The 22,633-nt window shown below is 57.0% G+C and overlaps 1 protein-coding gene across 1 annotated transcript in view; it reads left to right on the top strand.

Annotated features, from left to right (window-relative positions):
• POLD1 (DNA polymerase delta 1, catalytic subunit) overlaps positions 1-22,633 on the top strand; it is a 60,633-nt gene that overhangs the window by 13,709 nt on the left and 24,291 nt on the right. The window contains exons 6-10 of the mRNA XM_085533786.1: positions 433-657; positions 5,493-5,597; positions 15,317-15,457; positions 17,669-17,779; positions 21,031-21,222. Of these exons, the coding sequence (XP_085389912.1) occupies positions 433-657; positions 5,493-5,597; positions 15,317-15,457; positions 17,669-17,779; positions 21,031-21,222 (774 nt within the window). The remainder of the gene's footprint in view (positions 1-432; positions 658-5,492; positions 5,598-15,316; positions 15,458-17,668; positions 17,780-21,030; positions 21,223-22,633) is intronic.

A 22,633-nucleotide genomic window follows, 5' to 3' on the forward strand; every position in this document is an offset into this window, starting at 1 on the left:
GGGATGCATGGGGGAACATTAGGAGTCCTCCTCCTCTAGGGGGCGCTGTGATACCCCAAGGAATCCCATAGGAAATAATGGGGGGGGTTTGGGGGGGTCCTAGGGGCGCTGTGATCCCTATGGGCACACATAGGAAATGCATGGGGGGACATTAGGAGTCCTCCTCCTCTAGGGGGCGCTGTGATCCCTATGGGCACACATAGGGGATGCATTGGGGTACCTGCAGTGTCAGTCCTCCACCTCTAGGGGGCGCTGTGATACCCCAGTAAATCCCATAGGGCACAATGGGGGATGCATGGGGGGACATTAGGAGTCCTCCTCCTCTAGGGGGCGCTGTGATCCCTATGTGCACACATAGGGGATGCATTGGGGACCTGCAGTGTCAGTCCTCCACCTCTAGGGGGCGCTGTGATACCCCAGTAAATCCCATAGGAAATAATGGGGATGCTTGGGGGTCTCGGGGGGGTTCTAATGCGTTCCCCCCCCCCAGGGGTGTTCCCCGAGGCCCGCCATGACGCCGTGATCCAGGTGGGCAGCGCGGTGCAGCGACACGGCGACAAGGAGCCCTTCATCCGCTGCGTGTTGGCGCTGGGGGGGTGCGCGGCCGTACCGGGGTGTCACATCGTCAGCTGCAACAGGGAGGACGAGCTGCTGCAGGTGGGGATAGGGGGATATGGGGGGTTATATGGGGGATATGGGGGGTTATATGGGGGATATGGGGGTCTATAGGGGGATATGGGGGGATATGGGGGGATATGAGGGGATATGGGGGGTTATATGGGGGGATATGGGGGTCTATAGGGGGGATATGGGGGGATATAGGGGGTTATATGGGAGATAGGGGGGATATAGGGGGGTATAGGGGGGATACAGGGGGGGTATAGGGGGATATGGGGGGTTATATGGGGGATATGGGGGGATATGGGGGGTTATATGGGGGATATGGGGGGCTATATGGGGGATATGGGGGGATATGGGGGTCTATAGGGGGGATATGGGGGTCTATAGGTGGATATGGGGGGGCTATGGGGGGATATGGGGGTCTATGGGGGGATATGGGGGGTTATATGGGGGATATGGGGGGTTATATGGGGGGATATGGGGGGTTATATGGGGGGTTATATGGGGGATATGGGGGATATGGGGGGTTATATGGGGGATATGGGGGGTTATATGGGGGATATGGGGGGTATATGGGGGATATGGGGGGTTATATGGGGGATATGGGGGTCTATAGGGGGTGCGCGGCCGTACCGGGCTGTCACATCGTCAGCTGCAACAGGGAGGAGGAGCTGCTGCAGGTGGGGATAGGGGGGGATATAGGGGGGGTATGGGGGGTTATATGGGGGTCTATGGGGGTATATGAGGGGATATGAGGGTCTATAGGGGGATATGGGGTCTATGGGGGGTTATATGGGGGATATGGGGGGTTATGGGGGTTATATGGGGGATATGGGGGGATATAAGGGTCTATGAGGGGTTATATGGGGGATATGAGGGTCTATAGGGGGATATGGGGTATTATATGGGGGATATGGGGGGTTATATGGGGGATATGGGGGTCTATGGGGGGTATATAAGGGGTTATATGGGGGGTTATATGGGGGATATGGGGGTTATATGGGGGATATGGGGGTCTATAGGGGGATATGGGGGGTTATATGGGGGATATGGGGGGTTATATGGGGGTCTATAGGGGGATATGGGGGGATATGGGGGGTTATATGGGGGATATGGGGGGTTATATGGGGGATATGGGGGGATATGGGGGGTTATATGGGGGACATGGGGGGTTATATGGGGGATATGAGGGTCTATAGGGGGTCTGTGGGGGGATATGGGGGTCTATGGGCATCTATAGGGGGATATGGGGGTCTATAGGGGGGTCTATGGGGGGATATGAGGGTCTATGGGGGGTTATAGGGGGATATGGGGGTCTATAGGGGGATATGGGGGGATATGGGGGATTATATGGGGGTCTATAGGGGGATATAGGGGTCTATAGGGGGGGTATGGGGGTCTATAGGGGGTTATATGGGGGATATGGGGGGTTATATGGGGGATATGGGGGTTATATGGGGGTCTATAGGGGGATATGGGGGTCTATAGGGGGATATGGGGGGATATAGGGGGATATGGGGGTGTATAGGGGGTCTATGGGGGTCTATGGGGGGGTATGGGGGTTATATGGGGGATATGGGGGGTTATATGGGGGTGTATAGGGGGATATGGGGGTCTATAGGGGGATATGGGGGGATATGGGGGTCTATAGGGGGATATGGGGGGATATGGGGGGTTATATGGGGGATATGGGGGTCTATAGGGGGATATAGGGGTCTATAGGGGGGGTATGGGGGGATATGGGGGGTTATATGGGGGTCTATAGGGGGATATGGGGGGTTATATGGGGGATATGGGGGTCTATAGGGGGTGCGCGGCCGTGCCGGCTGTCACATCGTCAGCTGCAACAGGGAGGAGGAGCTGCTGCAGGTGGGGATAGGGGGGATATAGGGGGATATGGGGGTCTATGGGGGGATATGGGGGGATATGGGGGGGTATGGGGGGTTATATGGGGGTCTATAGGGAGATATGGGGGGTTATATGGGGATATGGGGGTCTATAGGGGTCTATAGGGGGGATATGGGGGTCTATGGGGGAGATAGGAGGGTCTATGGGGGGGTTATATGGGGGATATGGGGGTTTATGGGGGTCTATAGGGGGATATGGGGAGGCTATGGGGGTATATAAGAGTCTCTGGGGGGTTATATGGGGGATATGAGGGGATATGGGGGGTTATATGGGGGATATGGGGGATATGGGGGGATATGGGGGGTTATATGGGGGATATGGGGGGATATGGGGGGTTATATGGGGGATATGGGGGGATATGGGGGGTTATATGGGGGATATGGGGGTCTATAGGGGGATATGGTGGGGCTATGGGGGGGATAAGGGGGTCTATGGGGGGGATATGGGGGGATATAGGGGGTATATGGGGGTCTATAGGGGGATATGGGGGGTTATATGGGGGATATGGGGGGTTATATGGGGGATATGGGGGGTTATATGGTGGATATGGGGGATTATATGGGGGATATGGGGGTCTATAGGGGGTGCGCGGCCGTACCGGGCTGTCACATCGTCAGCTGCAACAGGGAGGAGGAGCTGCTGCAGGTGGGGATAGGGGGGGATATGGGGGGGTATGGGGGGTATATGGGGGGATATGGGGGGATATAGGGGTATATAAGGGGGATATGGGGGGGATATGGGGGTCTATAGGGGGATATGGGGGGTTATATGGTGGATATGGGGGGATATGGGGGGTTATATGGGGGGATATGGGGGGTTATATGGGGGATATGGGGGTCTATAGGGGGATATGGGGGGATATATGGGGGATATGGGGGGATATGGGGGGTTATATGGGGGATATGGGGGTCTATATGGGGGATATGGGGGGTTATATGGGGGATATGGGGGGTTATATGGGGGATATAGGGGGATATGGGGGGTTATATGGGGATATGGGGGGTTATATGGGGATATAGGGGGATATGGGGGGTTATCTGGGGGATATGGGGGTCTATAGGGGGTGTGCGGCCGTGCCAGGCTGTCACATCGTCAGCTGCAACAGGGAGGAGGAGCTGCTGCAGGTGGGGATAGGGGGATATGGGGGGATATAGGGGGTTATATGGGGGTCTATAGGGGTCTATAGGGGGGATATGGGGGTCTATAGGGGGATATGGGGGTCTATAGGGGGGATATGGGGGGATATAGGGGGTTATATGGGGGATAGGGGGGGATATAGGGGGGTATAGGGGGGATATAGGGGGGGTATAGGGGGATATGGGGGGTTATATGGGGGATATGGGGGTCTATAGGGGGATATGAGGGGATATGGGGGGTTATATGGGGGGTTATATGGGGGATATGGGGGGTTATATGGGGGATATGGGGGTCTATAGGGGGATATGGGGGGATATGGGGGGTTATATGGGGGATATGGGGGGTTATGAGGGGATATGGGGGGATATGGGGGGTTATATGGGGGGATATAGGGGTCTATGGGGGGGATATGGGGGGATATAGGGGGATATGGGGGTCTATTGGGGGATATGGGTGTCTATGGGGGAGATAGGAGGGTCTATGGGGGGGATAGAGGGGGATAATGGGGGTTATGGGGGTTATATGGGGGATATGGGGGGTTATATGGGGGATATGGGGGGTTATATGGGGGATATGGGGGGTTATATGGGGGATATGGGGGGTTATATGGGGGAATGGGGGTCTATAAGGGGGATATGGGGGGGTTATATGGGGATATGGGGGTCTATGGGGGGGATATGGGGGTCTATAGGGGGATATGGGGAGGCTATGGGGGTATATAAGGGTCTATGGGGGGTTATATGGGGGGTTATATGGGGGATATGGGGGGGATATGGGGGGTTATATGGGGGATATGGGGGGATATGGGGGTCTATAGGGGGATATGGGGGGTTATATGGGGGATATGGGGGGTTATATGGGGGATATGGGGGTCTATAGGGGGTGCGCGGCCGTGCCCGGGTGTCACATCGTCAGCTGCAACAGGGAGGAGGAGCTGCTGCAGGTGGGGATAGGGGGATATGGGGGGTTATGGGGGTCTATACGGGGTATATAAGGGGTTATATGGGGGATATGGGGCTCTATAGGGGTCTATAGGGGGGATATGGGGGTCTATAGGGGGATATGGGGGTCTATAGGGGGATATGGGGGGATATAGGGGGATTGGGGGATATGGGGGGATATGGGGGGTTATATGGGGGATATGGGGGTCTATAGGAGGGATATAGGGGTCTATAGGGGGATATGGGGGTCTATAGGGGGGATATGGGGATCTATAGGGGGGATATGGGGGTCTATGGGGAGATATAAGGGTCTATGGGGGGTATATAAGGGGTTATGTGGGGGGATATGGGGGGATATGGGGGTCTATAGGGGGATATGGGGGTCTATGGGGGTCTATGGGGGAGATAGGAGGGTCTATGGGGGGGATAGAGGGGGATAATGGGGGTTATGGGGGGTTATATGGGGGATATGGGGGTCTATAGGGGGATATGGGGTATTATATGGGGGGTTATATGGGGGATATGGGGGGATATGGGGGGTTATATGGGGGATATGGGGTTCTATAGGGGGATATGGAGGGATATATGGGGGATATGGGGGTCTATGGGGGGATATGGGGGGTTATGAGGGGATATGGGGGGTTATATGGGGGATATGGGGGGTTATATGGGGATATGGGGGGTTATATGGGGGATATGGGGGCATTTGTGGGGTTATATGGGGGATATGGAGGTCTATAGGGGGTATATGGTGGTCTATAGGGGGATATGGGGGTTATATGGGGTTATATGGGGGATATGGGGGTTATATGGGGGATATGGGGGTCTATAGGGGTCTATGGGGGTCTATGGGGTGACATTGGGGTCTATGGGGTTTCGTTGCAGTCGTGGGCAGAGTTTGTTCGTGTCGTGGACCCCGACGTCATCACGGGTTACAACATCCAGAACTTCGACCTGCCCTACCTCATGGAGCGCGCCCAGCTGCTCAAGGTGCGCCCCATAGCGACCCATAGCGCCCCATAGCGCCCCATAGCGACCCACAGCGACCCATAGCGACCCATAGCGACCCATAGTGACCCATAGCTGCCCATAGCGACCCATAGTGATACATAGTGCCTCATAGTGATACATAGAGCCTCATAGTGACCCATAGTGACCCATAGCGCCCCATAGCGCCCCATAGCGACCCATAGCGCCCCATAGCGCCCCATAGCGCCCCATAGAGACCCATAGTGATACATAGTGACCCCATAGCGCCCCATAGAGACCCATAGAGACCCATAGCGACCCATAGAGACCCATAGCGACCCATAGCGCCCCATAGCGACCCATAGCGCCCCATAGCGACCCATAGCGACCCATAGCGACCCACAGCGACCCATAGCGACCCATAGCGACCCATAGCGACCCATAGCGCCCCATAGCGTCCCATAGTGACCCATAGCGACCCATAGCGACCCATAGCGACCCATAGAGACCCATAGCGACCCATAGCGACCCATAGCGACCCATAGAGACCCATAGCGACCCATAGCGCCCCATAGCGACCCATAGCGACCCATAGTGACCCATAGTGACCCATAGCGACCCATAGCGACCCATAGCGACCCACAGCGACCCATAGCGACCCATAGCGACCCATAGCGACCCATAGCGCCCCATAGCGTCCCATAGTGACCCATAGCGACCCATAGCGACCCATAGCGACCCATAGAGACCCATAGCGACCCATAGCGACCCATAGCGACCCATAGAGACCCATAGCTGCCCATAGCGCCCCATAGCGAACCATAGCGCCCCATAGCGCCCCATAGAGACCCATAGCGCCCCATAGCGCCCCATAGAGACCCATAGCGCCCCATAGCGCCCCATAGCGACCCATAGAGACCCATAGCGCCCCATAGCGCCCCATAGCGCCCCATAGCGATACATAGTGACCCATAGCGACCCATAGCGACCCATAGCGCCCCATAGCGACCCATAGAGACCCATAGCGACCCATAGCGACCCATAGCGACCCATAGCGACCCATAGTGACCCATAGCGACCCATAGTGACCCATAGCGACCCATAGCGACCCATAGCACCCCATAGCGACCCACAGCGACCCACAGCGACCCATAGCGACCCATAGCGACCCATAGCGACCCATAGCTGCCCCATAGTGACCCATAGCGACCCATAGCGACCCACAGCGACCCATAGCGACACATAGCGACCCATAGCGCCCCATAGCGACCCATAGCTGCCCCATAGCGACCCACAGCGACCCATAGCGACCCATAGGGACCCATAGCGACCCATAGTGACCCATAGCGACCCATAGCGACCCATAGTGACCCATAGCGCCCCATAGAGACCCACAGCGCCCCATAGCGACCCATTGTGACCCATAGCGACCCATAGCGACCCATAGTGACCCATAGCTGCCCCATAGTGACCCATAGTGATATATAGCGACCCATAGCGCCCCACAGCGACCCATAGCGACCCATAGCGCCCCATAGCGCCCCATAGCGACCCATAGCGACCCATAGAGACCCATAGAGACCCATAGCGACCCATAGCGACCCATAGAGACCCATAGCGACCCATAGCGACCCATAGCGCCCCACAGCGACCCATAGCTGCCCCATAGCGACCCATAGTGACCCATAGCGACCCATAGCGACCCATAGCGCCCCATAGCGCCCCATAGCGCCCCATAGAGACCCATAGCGCCCCATAGCGACCCATAGCGACCCATAGTGACCCATAGCGACCCATAGTGACCTATAGTGACCCACAGCGACCCATAGCGACCCATAGTGACCCATAGTGACCCATAGTGACCCATAGTGCCCCATAGCGACCCACAGCGACCCATAGAGACCCATAGCGACCCATAGCGACCCATAGCGCCCCACAGCGACCCATAGCGACCCATAGCGACCCCATAGCGACCCATAGTGACCCATAGTGACCCATAGTGACCCATAGCGACCCATAGCGACCCATAGCGACCCATAGTGAACCATAGCGACCCATAGCGACCCATAGCGACCCACAGCGCCCCATAGCGCCCCATAGCGCCCCATAGCGACCCATAGCTGCCCCATAGAGACCCACAGCGACCCATAGAGACCCATAGCTGCCCATAGCGCCCCATAGCGAACCATAGCGCCCCATAGCGCCCCATAGAGACCCATAGCGCCCCATAGCGCCCCATAGAGACCCATAGCGCCCCATAGCGCCCCATAGCGACCCATAGAGACCCATAGCGCCCCATAGCGCCCCATAGCGCCCCATAGCGATACATAGTGACCCATAGCGACCCATAGCGACCCATAGCGACCCATAGCGACCCATAGCGACCCATAGTGACCCATAGCGACCCATAGCGACCCACAGCGCCCCATAGTGACCCATAGCGCCCCATAGCGACCCATAGCGACCCATAGTGACCCATAGTGACCCATAGCGACCCATAGTGACCCATAGCGACCCATAGCGACCCATAGCACCCCATAGCGACCCACAGCGACCCACAGCGACCCATAGCGACCCATAGCTGCCCCATAGTGACCCATAGCGACCCATAGCGACCCACAGCGACCCATAGCGACACATAGCGACCCATAGCGCCCCATAGCGACCCATAGCTGCCCCATAGCGACCCACAGCGACCCATAGCGACCCATAGGGACCCATAGCGACCCATAGTGACCCATAGCGACCCATAGCGACCCATAGTGACCCATAGCGCCCCATAGAGACCCACAGCGCCCCATAGCGACCCATTGTGACCCATAGCGACCCATAGCGACCCATAGTGACCCATAGCTGCCCCATAGTGACCCATAGTGATATATAGCGACCCATAGCGCCCCACAGCGACCCATAGCGACCCATAGCGCCCCATAGCGCCCCATAGCGACCCATAGCGACCCATAGAGACCCATAGAGACCCATAGCGACCCATAGCGACCCATAGAGACCCATAGCGACCCATAGCGACCCATAGCGCCCCACAGCGACCCATAGCTGCCCCATAGCGACCCATAGTGACCCATAGCGACCCATAGCGACCCATAGCGCCCCATAGCGCCCCATAGCGCCCCATAGAGACCCATAGCGCCCCATAGCGACCCATAGCGACCCATAGTGACCCATAGCGACCCATAGTGACCTATAGTGACCCACAGCGACCCATAGCGACCCATAGTGACCCATAGTGACCCATAGTGCCCCATAGCGACCCACAGCGACCCATAGGGACCCATAGCGACCCATAGCGCCCCACAGCGACCCATAGCGACCCATAGCGACCCCATAGCGACCCATAGTGACCCATAGTGACCCATAGTGACCCATAGCGACCCATAGCGACCCATAGCGACCCATAGTGAACCATAGCGACCCATAGCGACCCATAGCGACCCACAGCGACCCATAGCGCCCCATAGCGACCCATAGAGACCCATAGCGACCCATAGCGACCCATAGCGACCCATATGGACCCATAGCTGCCCCATAGCGACCCCATAGCGCCCCATAGCGACCCATAGCGCCCCATAGCGCCCCATAGCGACCCACAGCGACCCATAGCGCCCCATAGAGACCCATAGAGACCCATAGAGACCCATAGCGACCCATAGCGCCCCATAGAGACCCATAGCGCCCCATAGCGCCCCATAGCGCCCCATAGCGACCCATAGTGACCCATAGCGCCCCATAGCGCCCCATAGAGACCCATAGCGCCCCATAGCGACCCATAGCGACCCATAGCGCCCCATAGAGACCCACAGCGACCCATAGCGACCCATAGCGCCCCATAGCGACCCATAGCGCCCCATAGTGACCCACAGCGACCCATAGCTGCCCCATAGCGACCCATAGGGACCCATAGCGACCCATAGCGCCCCATAGCGACCCATAGTGCCCCATAGCGACCCATAGCGCCCCATAGCGCCCCATAGCGACCCATAGCGCCCCATAGCGACCCATAGCGACCCACAGCGACCCATAGCGACCCATAGCGCCCCATAGCACCCCATAGCGACCCATAGCGACCCATAGCGACCCATAGCGACCCATAGCGACCCATAGTGATACATAGTGACCCATAGCGCCCCATAGCGCCCCATAGCGACCCATAGAGACCCATAGCGCCCCATAGCGCCCCATAGCGCCCCATAGCGACCCACAGCGACCCATAGCGACCCATAGAGACCCATAGCGACCCATAGAGACCCATAGCGACCCATAGCGACCCATAGTGACCCATAGCGACCCACAGCGACCCATAGCGCCCCATAGCGACCCATAGCGCCCCATAGCGCCCCATAGCGCCCCATAGCGACCCATAGCGACCCATAGCTGCCCCATAGTGACCCATAGCGACCCATAGCGACCCATAGCGACCCATAGCGACCCATAGCGCCCCATAGCGACCCATAGAGACCCATAGCGACCCATAGCGACCCACAGCGCCCCATAGGGACCCATAGCGACCCATAGCGCCCCATAGCGACCCATAGGGACCCATAGCGACCCATAGCGACCCATAGCGACCCACAGCGACCCATAGGGACCCATAGCGACCCATAGCGACCCATAGCGACCCATAGCGACCCATAGTGACCCATAGTGACCCATAGCGACCCATAGTGACCCATAGCAACCCATAGAAACCCATAGCGCCCCATAGCGCCCCATAGCGACCCATAGAGACCCATAGCGACCCATAGCGACCCATAGCGCCCCATAGCGACCCATAGCGACCCATAGGGACCCATAGGGACCCATAGCTGCCCCATAGCGACCCCATAGCGCCCCATAGCGCCCCATAGCGACCCATAGCGACCCATAGCGCCCCATAGCGACCCATAGCGACCCATAGCGACCCATAGCGACCCATAGTGACCCATAGCGACCCATAGCGACCCATAGCGCCCCATAGTGACCCATAGCGACCCATAGTGACCCATAGTGATACATAGTGACCCATAGCTGCCCCCTAGTGACCCATAGCGACCCATAGTGAACCATAGCGCCCATAGCGACCCATAGCGACCCATAGCGACCCATAGCGACCCATAGTGAACCATAGCGACCCATAGCGACCCATAGCGACCCATAGCGACCCACAGCGACCCATAGGGACCCATAGTGACCCATAGCGACCCATAGTGATACATAGCGACCCATAGCGACCCATAGCGACCCATAGTGACCCATAGCGCCCCATAGCGACCCACAGCGACCCATAGGGACCCATAGCGACCCATAGTGACCCATAGCTGCCCCATAGCGCCCCATAGTGACCCATAGCGCCCCATAGCGACCCATAGCGCCCCACAGCGACCCATAGCGACCCATAGCGCCCCATAGCATCCCATAGTGCCCCATAGTGACCTCTAGTGACCCATAGTGACCCATATCTGCCCCATAGTGACCCATAGTGATACATAGTGACCTATAGCTGCCCCATAGCTGCCCCATAGCGACCCATAGTGACCCATAGCGACCCCATAGTGAGCCATAGTGATACATAGTGACCCATAGCGACCCATAGCGACCCATAGTGACCTATAGTGATACATAGCTGCCCCATAGCGACCCATAGCTGCCCCATAGCTGCCCCATAGCTGCCCCATAGCGCCCCATAGCGCCCCATAGCATCCCATAGTGCCCCATAGCGACCCATAGCTGCCCCATAGCGACCCATAGCATCCCATAGCGCCCCATAGCTGCCCCATAGCTGCCCCATAGCTGCCCCATAGCTGCCCCATAGCTGCCCCATAGCGCCCCATAGCTGCCCCATAGCGACCCATAGCTGCCCTATAGCGACCCCATAGTGACCCATAGCGACCCATAGCGCCCCATAGCGACCCCATAGTGATGCATAGTGACTCATAGTGACCCATAGCTGACCCCATAGCGCCCCATAGCGACCCATAGCTGCCCCATAGTGAACCATAGCGACCCATAGCTGCCCCATAGTGACCCATAGCTGCCCCATAGTACCCCATAGCTGCCCCATATCTGCCCCATAGCTGACCCCATAGCGCCCCATATCTGCCCCATAGCGCCCCATAGCTGCCCCATAGCACCCCATATCTGCCCCATAGCTGCCCCATAGCTGCCCCATAGCTGCCCCATAGCTGCCCCATAGCTGACCCCATAGCTGCCCCATAGTGCCCCATAGCTGCCCCATAGCTGCCCCATATCTGCCCTATAGCTGCCCCATAGCGCCCCATAGCATCCCATAGCTGCCCCATAGTGCCCCATAGCGCCCCATAGCTGCCCCATAGCTGCCCCATAGCTGCCCCATAGCTGACCCCATAGCTGCCCCATAGCTGCCCCATAGCTGCCCCATAGTACCCCATAGCTGCCCCATAGCGACCCATAGTGCCCCATAGCGACCCCATAGTGATGCATAGTGACTCATAGTGACCCATAGCTGCCCCATAGCGACCCATAGTGACCTGTAGTGACCCATAGTGCCCCATAGCTGCCCCATAGCATCCCATAGCGCCCCATAGTGACCCATAGCATCCCATAGCTGCCCCATAGCTGCCCCATAGCTGACCCCATGGCGCCCCATAGCTGCCCCATATCTGCCCCATAGCTGCCCCATAGCTGACCCCATAGCTGCCCCATAGCTGCCCCATAGCTGCCCCATAGTGACCCATAGTGACCCACAGCGACTCATAGCTGCCCCATAGTGATACATAGTGCCTCATAGTGATACATAGAGCCTCATAGTGATACATAGCGACCCATAGCGACCCATAGCTGCCCCATATCTGCCCCATATCTGCCCCATATCTGCCCCATAGCTGCCCCATAGCTGCCCCATAGCTGCCCCATAGCTGCCCCATAGCTGCCCCATGGCTGCCCCATAGTGCCCCATAGCTGCCCCATAGCTGCCCCATAGTGACCCATATCTGCCCCATAGTGACCCATAGCTGCCCCATAGCGCCCCATAGCTGCCCCATAGCTGACCCATAGCTGTCCCATAGCATCCCATAGCGACCCATAGTGACCCATAGCTGCCCCATAGCATCCCATAGCACCCCATAGCGACCCATAGCATCCCATAGTGACCCATAGCGCCCCATAGCGCCCCATAGCGCCCCATAGCATCCCATAGCTGCCCCATAGCGCCCCATAGCGACCCATATCTGCCCCATATCTGCCCCATAGCGCCCCATAGCTGCCCCATAGCGCCCCATAGCTGCCCCATAGCTGCCCCATAGTGCCCCATAGTTGCCCCATAGCACCCCATAGCTGCCCCATAGCTGCCCCATATCTGCCCCATAGCGACCCATAGCGACCCATAGCTGCCCCATAGTGAACCATAGCGAACCATAGTGACCCATATCTGCCCCATAGTGACCCATAGCGACCCATAGCGCCCCATAGCGACCCCATAGTGATGCATAGTGACTCATAGTGACCCATAGCTGCCCCATAGCGACCCATAGTGATACATAGTGACTCATAGTGATACATAGAGCCTCATAGTGATACATAGTGACCCATAGCGACCCATAGCTGCCCCATAGTGCCCCATAGCTGCCCCATAGCTGACCCCATAGCGCCCCATAGCGCCCCATAGCTGCCCCATAGCTGCCCCATAGCGACCCATAGTGACCCATAGTGATACATAGTGACCCCATAGTGATACATAGTGACCCATAGTGATACATAGTGACTCATAGTGACCCATAGCTGCCCCATAGCTGCCCCCATAGCTGCCCCATATCTGCCCCATAGCTGCCCCATAGCTGCCCCATAGCTGCCCCATAGCGCCCCATAGCGCCCCATATCTGCCCCATAGCTGACCCCATAGCTGCCCCATATCTGCCCCATAGCGCCCCATAGCTGACCCCATAGCTGACCCCATAGCTGCCCCATAGCTGCCCCATAGTGCCCCATAGCGACCCATAGCATCCCATAGTGCCCCATAGTGACCCCTAGTGACCCCTAGTGACCCATATCTGCCCCATAGCGCCCCATAGCGCCCCATATCTGCCCCATAGCTGCCCCATAGCTGCCCCATAGCTGACCCCATAGCTGCCCCATATCTGCCCCATATCTGCCCCATAGCTGCCCCATAGCTGCCCCATAGCTGCCCCATATCTGCCCCATAGCTGCCCCATAGCTGCCCCATAGTGACCCCATAGCGACCCCATAGTGATGCATAGTGACTCATAGTGACCCATAGCTGCCCCATAGTGACCCATAGTGATACATAGTGCCTCATAGTGATACATAGTGACCCATAGCGACCCATAGCTGCCCCATATCTGCCCTATAGCTGCCCCATAGCTGCCCCATAGTGATACATAGCAACTCATAGTGACCCATAGCGACCCATAGCTTCCCCATAGCGACCCATAGCGACCCACAGCGACCCATAGCGACCCATAGCGACCCATAGCGACCCATAGCGACCCATAGCGACCCATAGGGACCCATAGCGTCCCATAGTGATACATAGTGACCCATAGTGATACATAGTGCCTCATAGTGACCCATAGCGCCCCATAGCGCCCCATAGAGACCCATAGCGACCCATAGCGCCCCATAGCGCCCCATAGCGACCCATAGCGACCCATAGCGACCCATAGCGACCCATAGGGACCCATAGCGCCCCACAGCGACCTATAGCTGCCCCATAGCGACCCATAGCGACCCATAGCGACCCACAGCGCCCCATAGCGCCCCACAGCGACCCATAGCGACCCATAGTGACCCATAGCGCCCCATAGCGCCCCATAGCGCCCCATAGCGACCCATAGCGCCCCATAGCGCCCCATAGCGACCCATAGGGACCCATAGCGACCCATAGCGACCCATAGCGCCACATAGCGACCCACAGCGCCCCATAGGGACCCATAGGGACCCATAGCGACCCATAGCGAACCATAGCGACCCATAGCGACCCATAGAGACCCATAGTGACCCATAGAGACCCATAGCGACCCATAGCGACCCATACGACCCATAGTGATACATAGTAATACATAGCGACCCATAGCGACCCATAGCGCCCCACAGCGACCCATAGCTGCCCCATAGCGACCCATAGCATCCCATAGCTGCCCCATAGTGACCCATAGCGCCCCATAGCAACCCATAGTGATACATAGTGACCCATAGCTGCCCCCTAGTGACCCATAGCGACCCATAGCGACCCATAGCATCCCATAGCGCCCCATAGCGCCCCATAGCGACCCATAGCGCCCCATAGGGACCCATAGGGACCCATAGCGCCCCATAGCTGCCCCATAGTGACCCATAGCGCCCCATAGCGCCCCATAGCGACCCATAGCGACCCATAGGGACCCATAGTGACCCATAGCGACCCATAGCGACCCATAGCGCCCCATAGCGCCCCATAGCGACCCATAGCGACCCATAGGGACCCATAGCGCCCCATAGCGACCCATAGTGACCCATAGTGATACATAGTGACCCCATAGTGACCCATAGCGCCCCATAGTGACCCATAGAGACCCATAGCGCCCCATAGCTGCCCCATAGCTGCCCCATAGCTGCCCCATAGCGCCCCATAGCGACCCCATAGTGATGCATAGTGACTCATAATGACCCATAGCTGCCCCATAGTGCCCCATAGCGACCCATAGCTGCCCCATAGCGCCCCATATCTGCCCCATATCTGCCCCATAGCTGACCCCATAGCTGCCCCATTGCAGGTGCGGTCGTTCCCGTTGCTGGGCCGCATTCGGGGCCGTGCGTCGCAGCTCCGGGACGCGTCGTTCCAGTCGCGGCAGTTGGGCCGCAGGGACACGAAGGTGCTGACGGCCGACGGGAGGGTCACCATCGACATGCTGCAGGTGGGGGTGTGGGGTTATTAGGGGCTATGGGGTTATAGGGGGATATGGGGTTATAGGGGGTATGGGGTTATAGGGGGGGATATGGGGTTATAGGGGGTATGGGGTTATAGGGGGGGATATGGGGTTATAGGGGGTATGGGGGGATATGGGGTTATAGGGGGATGTGGGGGGATATGGGGTTATGGGGGGATATGGGGTTATAGGGGGGTATGGGGGGATATGGGGTTATAGGGGGGATATGGGGTTATAGGGGGTATGGGGTTATAGGGGGGGATATGGGGTTATAGGGGGGGATATGGGGTTATAGGGGGGTATGGGGGGATATGGGGTTATAGGGGGGATATGGGGTTATAGGGGGATATGGGGGGTTATAGGGGGGTATGGGGGGATATGGGGTTATAGGGGGATATGGGGTTATAGGGGGATATGGGGTTATAGGGGGGATATGGGGTTATAGGGGGATATGGGGTATATGGGGTTATAGGGGGATATGGGGTTATGGGGGGATATGGGGGGATATGGGGTTATGGGGGGATATGGGGTTATAGGGGGATATGGGGGGATATGGGGTTATAGGGGGATATGGGGGGATATGGGGTTATGGGGGGATATGGGGTTATAGGGGGGGATATGGGGTTATAGGGGGATATGGGGTTATAGGGGGATATGGGGGGATATGGGGTTATAGGGGGATATGGGGTTATAGGGGGGTATGGGGGGATATGGGGTTATAGGGGGATATGGGGGGTTATGGGGTTATAGGGGGATATGGGGGGACATGGGGTTATAGGGGGGATATGGGGTTATAGGGGGATATGGGCTTATAGGGGGATATAGGGGGATATGGGGGGATATGGGGTTATAGGGGGATATGGGGGGATATGGGGTTATAGGGGGGTATGGGGTTATAGGGGGATGTGGGGTTATAGGGGGATATGGGGGATATGGGGTTATAGGGGGATATGGGGGGATATGGGGGATATGGGGAGATATGGGGTTATAGGGGGATATGGGGGGATATGGGGAGATATGGGCTATCTCCCCATATCCCCCTATAACCCCATATCCCCCTATATCCCCCTATAACCCCCCATATCCCCCTATATTCCCATTATAACCTCCCATATCTCCCCTATAACCACATATCCCCCTATAACCCCATATACCCCCATATCCCCCTATAACCCCATATCCCCCCCATATCCCCCTATAGCCCCATACCCCCTATAACCCCATATCCCCCTATAACCCCCTATAACCCCATATCCCCCTATAACCCCATATCCCCCTATAACCCCATATCCCCCCTATAACCCCATATCCCCCTATAACCCCATATCCCCCCCATACCCCCATATCCCCCCATATCCCCCTATAACCCCATATCCCCCCATATCCCCCCATATCCCCCTATAACCCCATATCCCCCCATAACCCCATATCCCCCAATAACCCCATATCCCCCTATAACCCCATACCCCCCCATATCCCCCTATAACCCCATATCCCCCCATATCCCCATATCCCCCCATATCCCCCTATAACCCCATATCCCCCCATATCCCCCTATAACCCCATATCCCCCTATAACCCCATATCCCCCTATAACCCCATATCCCCCCATATCCCCCTATAACTCCATATCCCCCCCATAACCCCATATAACCCCATAACCCCCCCATAACCCCATATACCCCCATATCCCCCCATAACCCCATATCCCCCCATATCCCCCTATAACCCCATATCCCCCCATATCCCCATATCCCCCCATATCCCCCTATAACCCCATATCCCCCCATATCCCCCTATAACCCCATATCCCCCTATATCCCCCTATAACCCCATATCCCCCTATAACCCCATATCCCCCCATATCCCCCTATAACCCCATATCCCCCTATATCCCCCTATAACCCCATATAACCCCATATCCCCCTATAACCCCATATAACCCCATATCCCCCTATAACCCCATATCCCCCCTATATCCCCCTATAACCCCATATACCCCATATCCCCATATCCCCCTATAACCCCATATCCCCCCATAACCCCATATCCCCCTATAACCCCATATCCCCCCATAACCCCATATCCCCCTATAACCCCATATCCCCCCATAACCCCATATCCCCCTATAACCCCATATCCCCCCATAACCCCATATACCCCCCATATCCCCCCATATCTCCCCATGTCCCCCCCCAGGTGCTGCTGCGGGAGCACAAGCTTCGGTCCTACAGCCTGAACGCGGTCAGTGCCCATTTCCTACATGAGCAGAAGGAGGACGTGCCCCACAGCATCATCACCGACCTACAAGTAACCCCATAGCGCCCCATAGCGACCCATAGAGCCCCATAGAGACCCATAGAGACCCATAGAGAACCATAGGGACCCATAGGGACCCATAGAGACCCATAGAGACCCATAGGGACCCATAGGGACCCATAGAGACCCATGGAACCCTATAGAGCCCCACAGCATCATCACCAACCTACAAGTAACCCCATAGCGCCCCATAGCGCCCCATAGCGCCCCATAGAGACCCATAGAGACCCATAGAGACCCATAGAGACCCATAGGGACCCATAGGGACCCATAGAGCCCCATAGAGACCCATAGAGACCCATAGAGAACCATAGGGACCCATAGGGACCCATAGAGACCCATAGAGACCCATAGGGACCCATAGGGACCCATAGAGACCCATGGAACCCTATAGAGCCCCACAGCATCATCACCAACCTACAAGTAACCCCATAGCGCCCCATAGCGCCCCATAGCGCCCCATAGAGACCCATAGAGACCCATAGAGACCCATAGAGACCCATAGGGACCCATAGGGACCCATAGAGCCCCATAGAGACCCATAGAGACCCATAGGGACCCATAGAGCCCCACAGCATCATCACCGACCTACAAGTGAATATCCCCCCTATAAGCCCCCATATCCTCACTATAACCCTATATACCCCCCCATATCCCCCCCATATCCCCCCATATGCCCCATATTCCCCCATAACCCCCCATATCTCCCCCATATCCCCCCATAACCCCCCATATCCCCCCTATAACCCCCCATATCCCCCTTATAACCCCCCATATCCCCCTTATAACCCCCCATATCCTCACTATAACCCTATGTACCCCCCCATATCCCCCCATATCCCCCCATATCCCCCCATATCCCCCCTATAACCCCCCATATCCCCCTATATCCCCCCATATCCCCCCCATTGACCCCCATATCTCCCCATAGAACGGCTCAGCTCAGTCCCGGCGCCGTCTGGCCGTGTATTGCCTTAAGGACCCCCCATATCCCCCCATATCCCCCCTATAACCCCCCATATCCCCCCATATCCCCCTATAACCCCCCATATCCCCCCTATAACCCCCCATACCCCCCATATCCCCCCCATATCCCCCTATATCCCCCCATATCCCCCCATATCCCCCCATATCCCCCCATATCCCCTCCCTAACCCCCCATATCCCCCCATATCCCCCCCATATCCCCCCCATATCCCCCCATATCCCCCCATATCCCCTCCCTAACCCCCCATATCCCCCCCATATCCCCCCCATATCCCCCCCATATCCCCCCATATCCCCCCCATATCCCCCCTATAACCCCCCCATATCCACCCTATAACCCCCCATATCCCCCTATATCCCCCCATATCCCCCCCATATCCCCCCATATCCCCCCATATCCCCTCCCTAACCCCCCCATAACCCCCCTAACCCCCCCCAACCCCCCATATCTCTCCTATAACTCCCCATATCCCCCCATATCCCCCCCATATCCCCCCATATCCCCTCCATATCCCCTCCATATCCCCCCATATCCCCCCATATCCCCCCTATAACCCCCCATACCCCCCATATCCCCCTATATCCCCCCTATAACCCCCCATATCCCCCCATATTCCCCCGATATCCCCCCATAACCCCCCATATCCCCTCCATATCCCCCCTATAACCCCCCATATCCCCCCATATCCCCCCATATCCCCCTTATAACCCCCCATATCCCCCCTATAACCCCCCATTGACCCCCATATCTCCCCATAGAACGGCTCAGCTCAGTCCCGGCGCCGTCTGGCCGTGTATTGCCTTAAAGACGCGGTTCTGCCCCCATTACCCCCCATATCCCCCCATATCCCCCCATATCCCCCCCATATCCCCCCTATAACACCCCATATACCCCCTTATAACCCCTATATCTCCCTTATAACCCCTCATATCACCCCATATCCCCCCTATAACTCCTCATATCTCCCCTATAACCCCCTGTATACCCCATATACCCCCCATATCTGCCCCATATCCCCCCTATAACCCCCCAGATCCCCCATAGAACCCCCCATGTCACCCCATATCCCCCCTACAGCCCCCATATCCCCTCTATAACCCCACATATCTTCACTATAACCCCCCATATCCTCACTATAACCCCATATACCCCCCCATATCCCCCTTATAACCACCCATATCCCCCTTATAACCCCCATATCACCCCATAGAACGGCTCAGCTCAGTCCCGGCGCCGTCTGGCCGTGTATTGCCTTAAAGACGCAGTGCTGCCCCCATTACCCCCCATATCCCCCCCATAACCCCCTATAACCCCCCATATCCCCCCTATAACACCCCATATACCCCCTTATAACCCCTATATCTCCCTTATAACCCCTCATATCACCCCATATCCCCCCTATAACTCCTCATATCTCCCCTATAACCCCCTGTATACCCCATATACCCCCAATATCTGCCCCATATGCCCCCTATAACCCCCCAGATCCCCCATAGAACCCCCCATATCACCCCATATCCCCCCTACAACCCCCATATCCCCCTTATAACCCCCCATAACCCCCCTATAACCCCCCATATCCCCCCCATATCCCCCCATAACCCCCCATATCCCCCCCATATCCCCCCATATCCCCTCCCTAACCCCCCCATAACCCCCCTAACCCCCCCCAACCCCCCATATCTCTCCTATAACTCCCCATATCCCCCCATATCCCCCCCATATCCCCCCATATCCCCTCCATATCCCCCCTATAACCCCCCATATCCCCTCCATATCCCCTCCATATCCCCCCATATCCCCCCATATCCCCCCTATAACCCCCCATACCCCCCATATCCCCCTATATCCCCCCTATATCCCCCCTATAACCCCCCATATCTTCACTATAACCCCCCATACCCCCCATATCCCCCTATATCCCCCCTATAACCCCCCATATCCCCCCATATTCCCCCGATATCCCCCCATAACCCCCCATATCCCCTCCATATCCCCCCTATAACCCCCCATATCCCCCCATATCCCCCCATATCCCCCTTATAACCCCCCATATCCCCCCTATATCCCCCCATAACCCCCCTATAACCCCCCATATCCCCCTATATCCCCCCCATATCCCCCCATATCCCCCCATATCCCCCCCATATCCCCCCATATCCCCCCATATCCCCCCCATATCCCCCCCATATCCCCCCTATAACCCCCCATATCCCCCCATAACCCCCCATAACCCCCCTATAACCCCCCATAGAACGGCTCAGCTCAGTCCCGGCGCCGTCTGGCCGTGTATTGCCTTAAAGACGCGGTTCTGCCCCTTCGGCTCTTGGAGAAGTTGATGGTTCTGGTCAATCAGGTTGAAATGGCCAGAGTCACCGGGCTCCCACTGCGCTGCCTGCTCAGCAGGGGGCAGCAGCTCAAGGTGGTGGCACAGCTGCTCAGACAGGTGGGATATGGGGAGATATGGGGCAGATATGGGGAGATATGGGGCAGATATGGGGAGATATGGGGCAGATATGGGGTGATATGGGGGTATATGGGGGGTTATAGGGGGGATATGGGGGGTTATATGGGGGATATGGGGGGGTATATGGGGTTATAGTGAGGATATGGGGGGTTATAGGGGGGATATGGGGGGTTATAGAGGGGATATGGGCGGTTATAAGGGGGATATGGGGGGTTATATGGGGGATATGGGGAGTTATAAGGGGGATATGGGGTGGTATATGGGGTTATAGTGAGGATATGGGGGGTTATAGAGGGGATATGGGGTGTTATAAGGGGGATATGGGGGGTATATGGGGTTATAGTGAGGATATGGAAGGTTATAGTGGGGATATGGGGGGTTATAAGGGGGATATGGGGTGGTATATGGGGTTATAGTGAGGATATGGGGGGTTATAGAGGGGATATGGGGTGTTATAAGGGGGATATGGGGGAGTATATGGGGTTATAGTGAGGATATGGGGGGTTATAGGGGGGATATGGGGGTTATAGGGGGGATATGGGGTGATATGGGGGGTTCTATGGGGGATCTGTGGGGTTATAGGGGGCATATGGGGCAGATATGGGGGGTATATGGGGGGGTATATGGGGTTATAGTGAGGATATGGGGGGATATAGTGGGGATATGGGGTGATATAGGGGGTTAGAGTGGGGATATGAGGGGTTATAGGGGGCATATGGGGCAGATATGGGGGGTATATGGGTTATATAGGGAGTTATAGGGGTGATATGGGGTGATATGGGGGGTTATATGGGGGATATGCGGGGTTATAAGTGGATATGGGGGGGTATATGGGGTTATAGTGAGGATATGAGGGGCTATAGGGGGGACATGAGGGGTTATATGGGATATGGGGGGTTATATGGGGTGTTATAGGGGGGATATGGGGTTTATAGGGAGTCACCGGGCTCCCACTGCGCTGCCTGCTCACAAGGGGGCAGCAGCTCAAGGTGGTGGCACAGCTGCTCAGACAGGTGGGTTATAGGGGGTATATGGGGTTATATGGGGGGTTATAGGGGGGATATGGGGGGGTATATGGGGTTATAGTGAGGATATGGGGGGTTATAGAGGGGATATGGGGGGTTATAGAGGGGATATGGGGTGATATGGGGGGTTATATGGGGGATATGGGGGGTTATATGGGGGATATGGGGGGTTATATGGGGGGATATGGGGGGTTATATGGGGGATATGGGGGGATATGGGGGGTTATATGGGGGATATGGGGGGATATGGGGGGTTCTATGGGGGATCTGTGGGGTTATGGGGGGGATATGGGGCAGATATGGGGGGTTCTATGGGGGATCTGTGGGGTTATGGGGGGATATGGGGCAGATATGGGGTTCTATGG

Source organism: Coturnix japonica, unplaced genomic scaffold (genome assembly GCF_054131305.1).
Source record: "Coturnix japonica strain WE unplaced genomic scaffold, WE-NBRP24 Scf063, whole genome shotgun sequence".
NCBI lineage: Eukaryota > Metazoa > Chordata > Aves > Galliformes > Phasianidae > Coturnix > Coturnix japonica.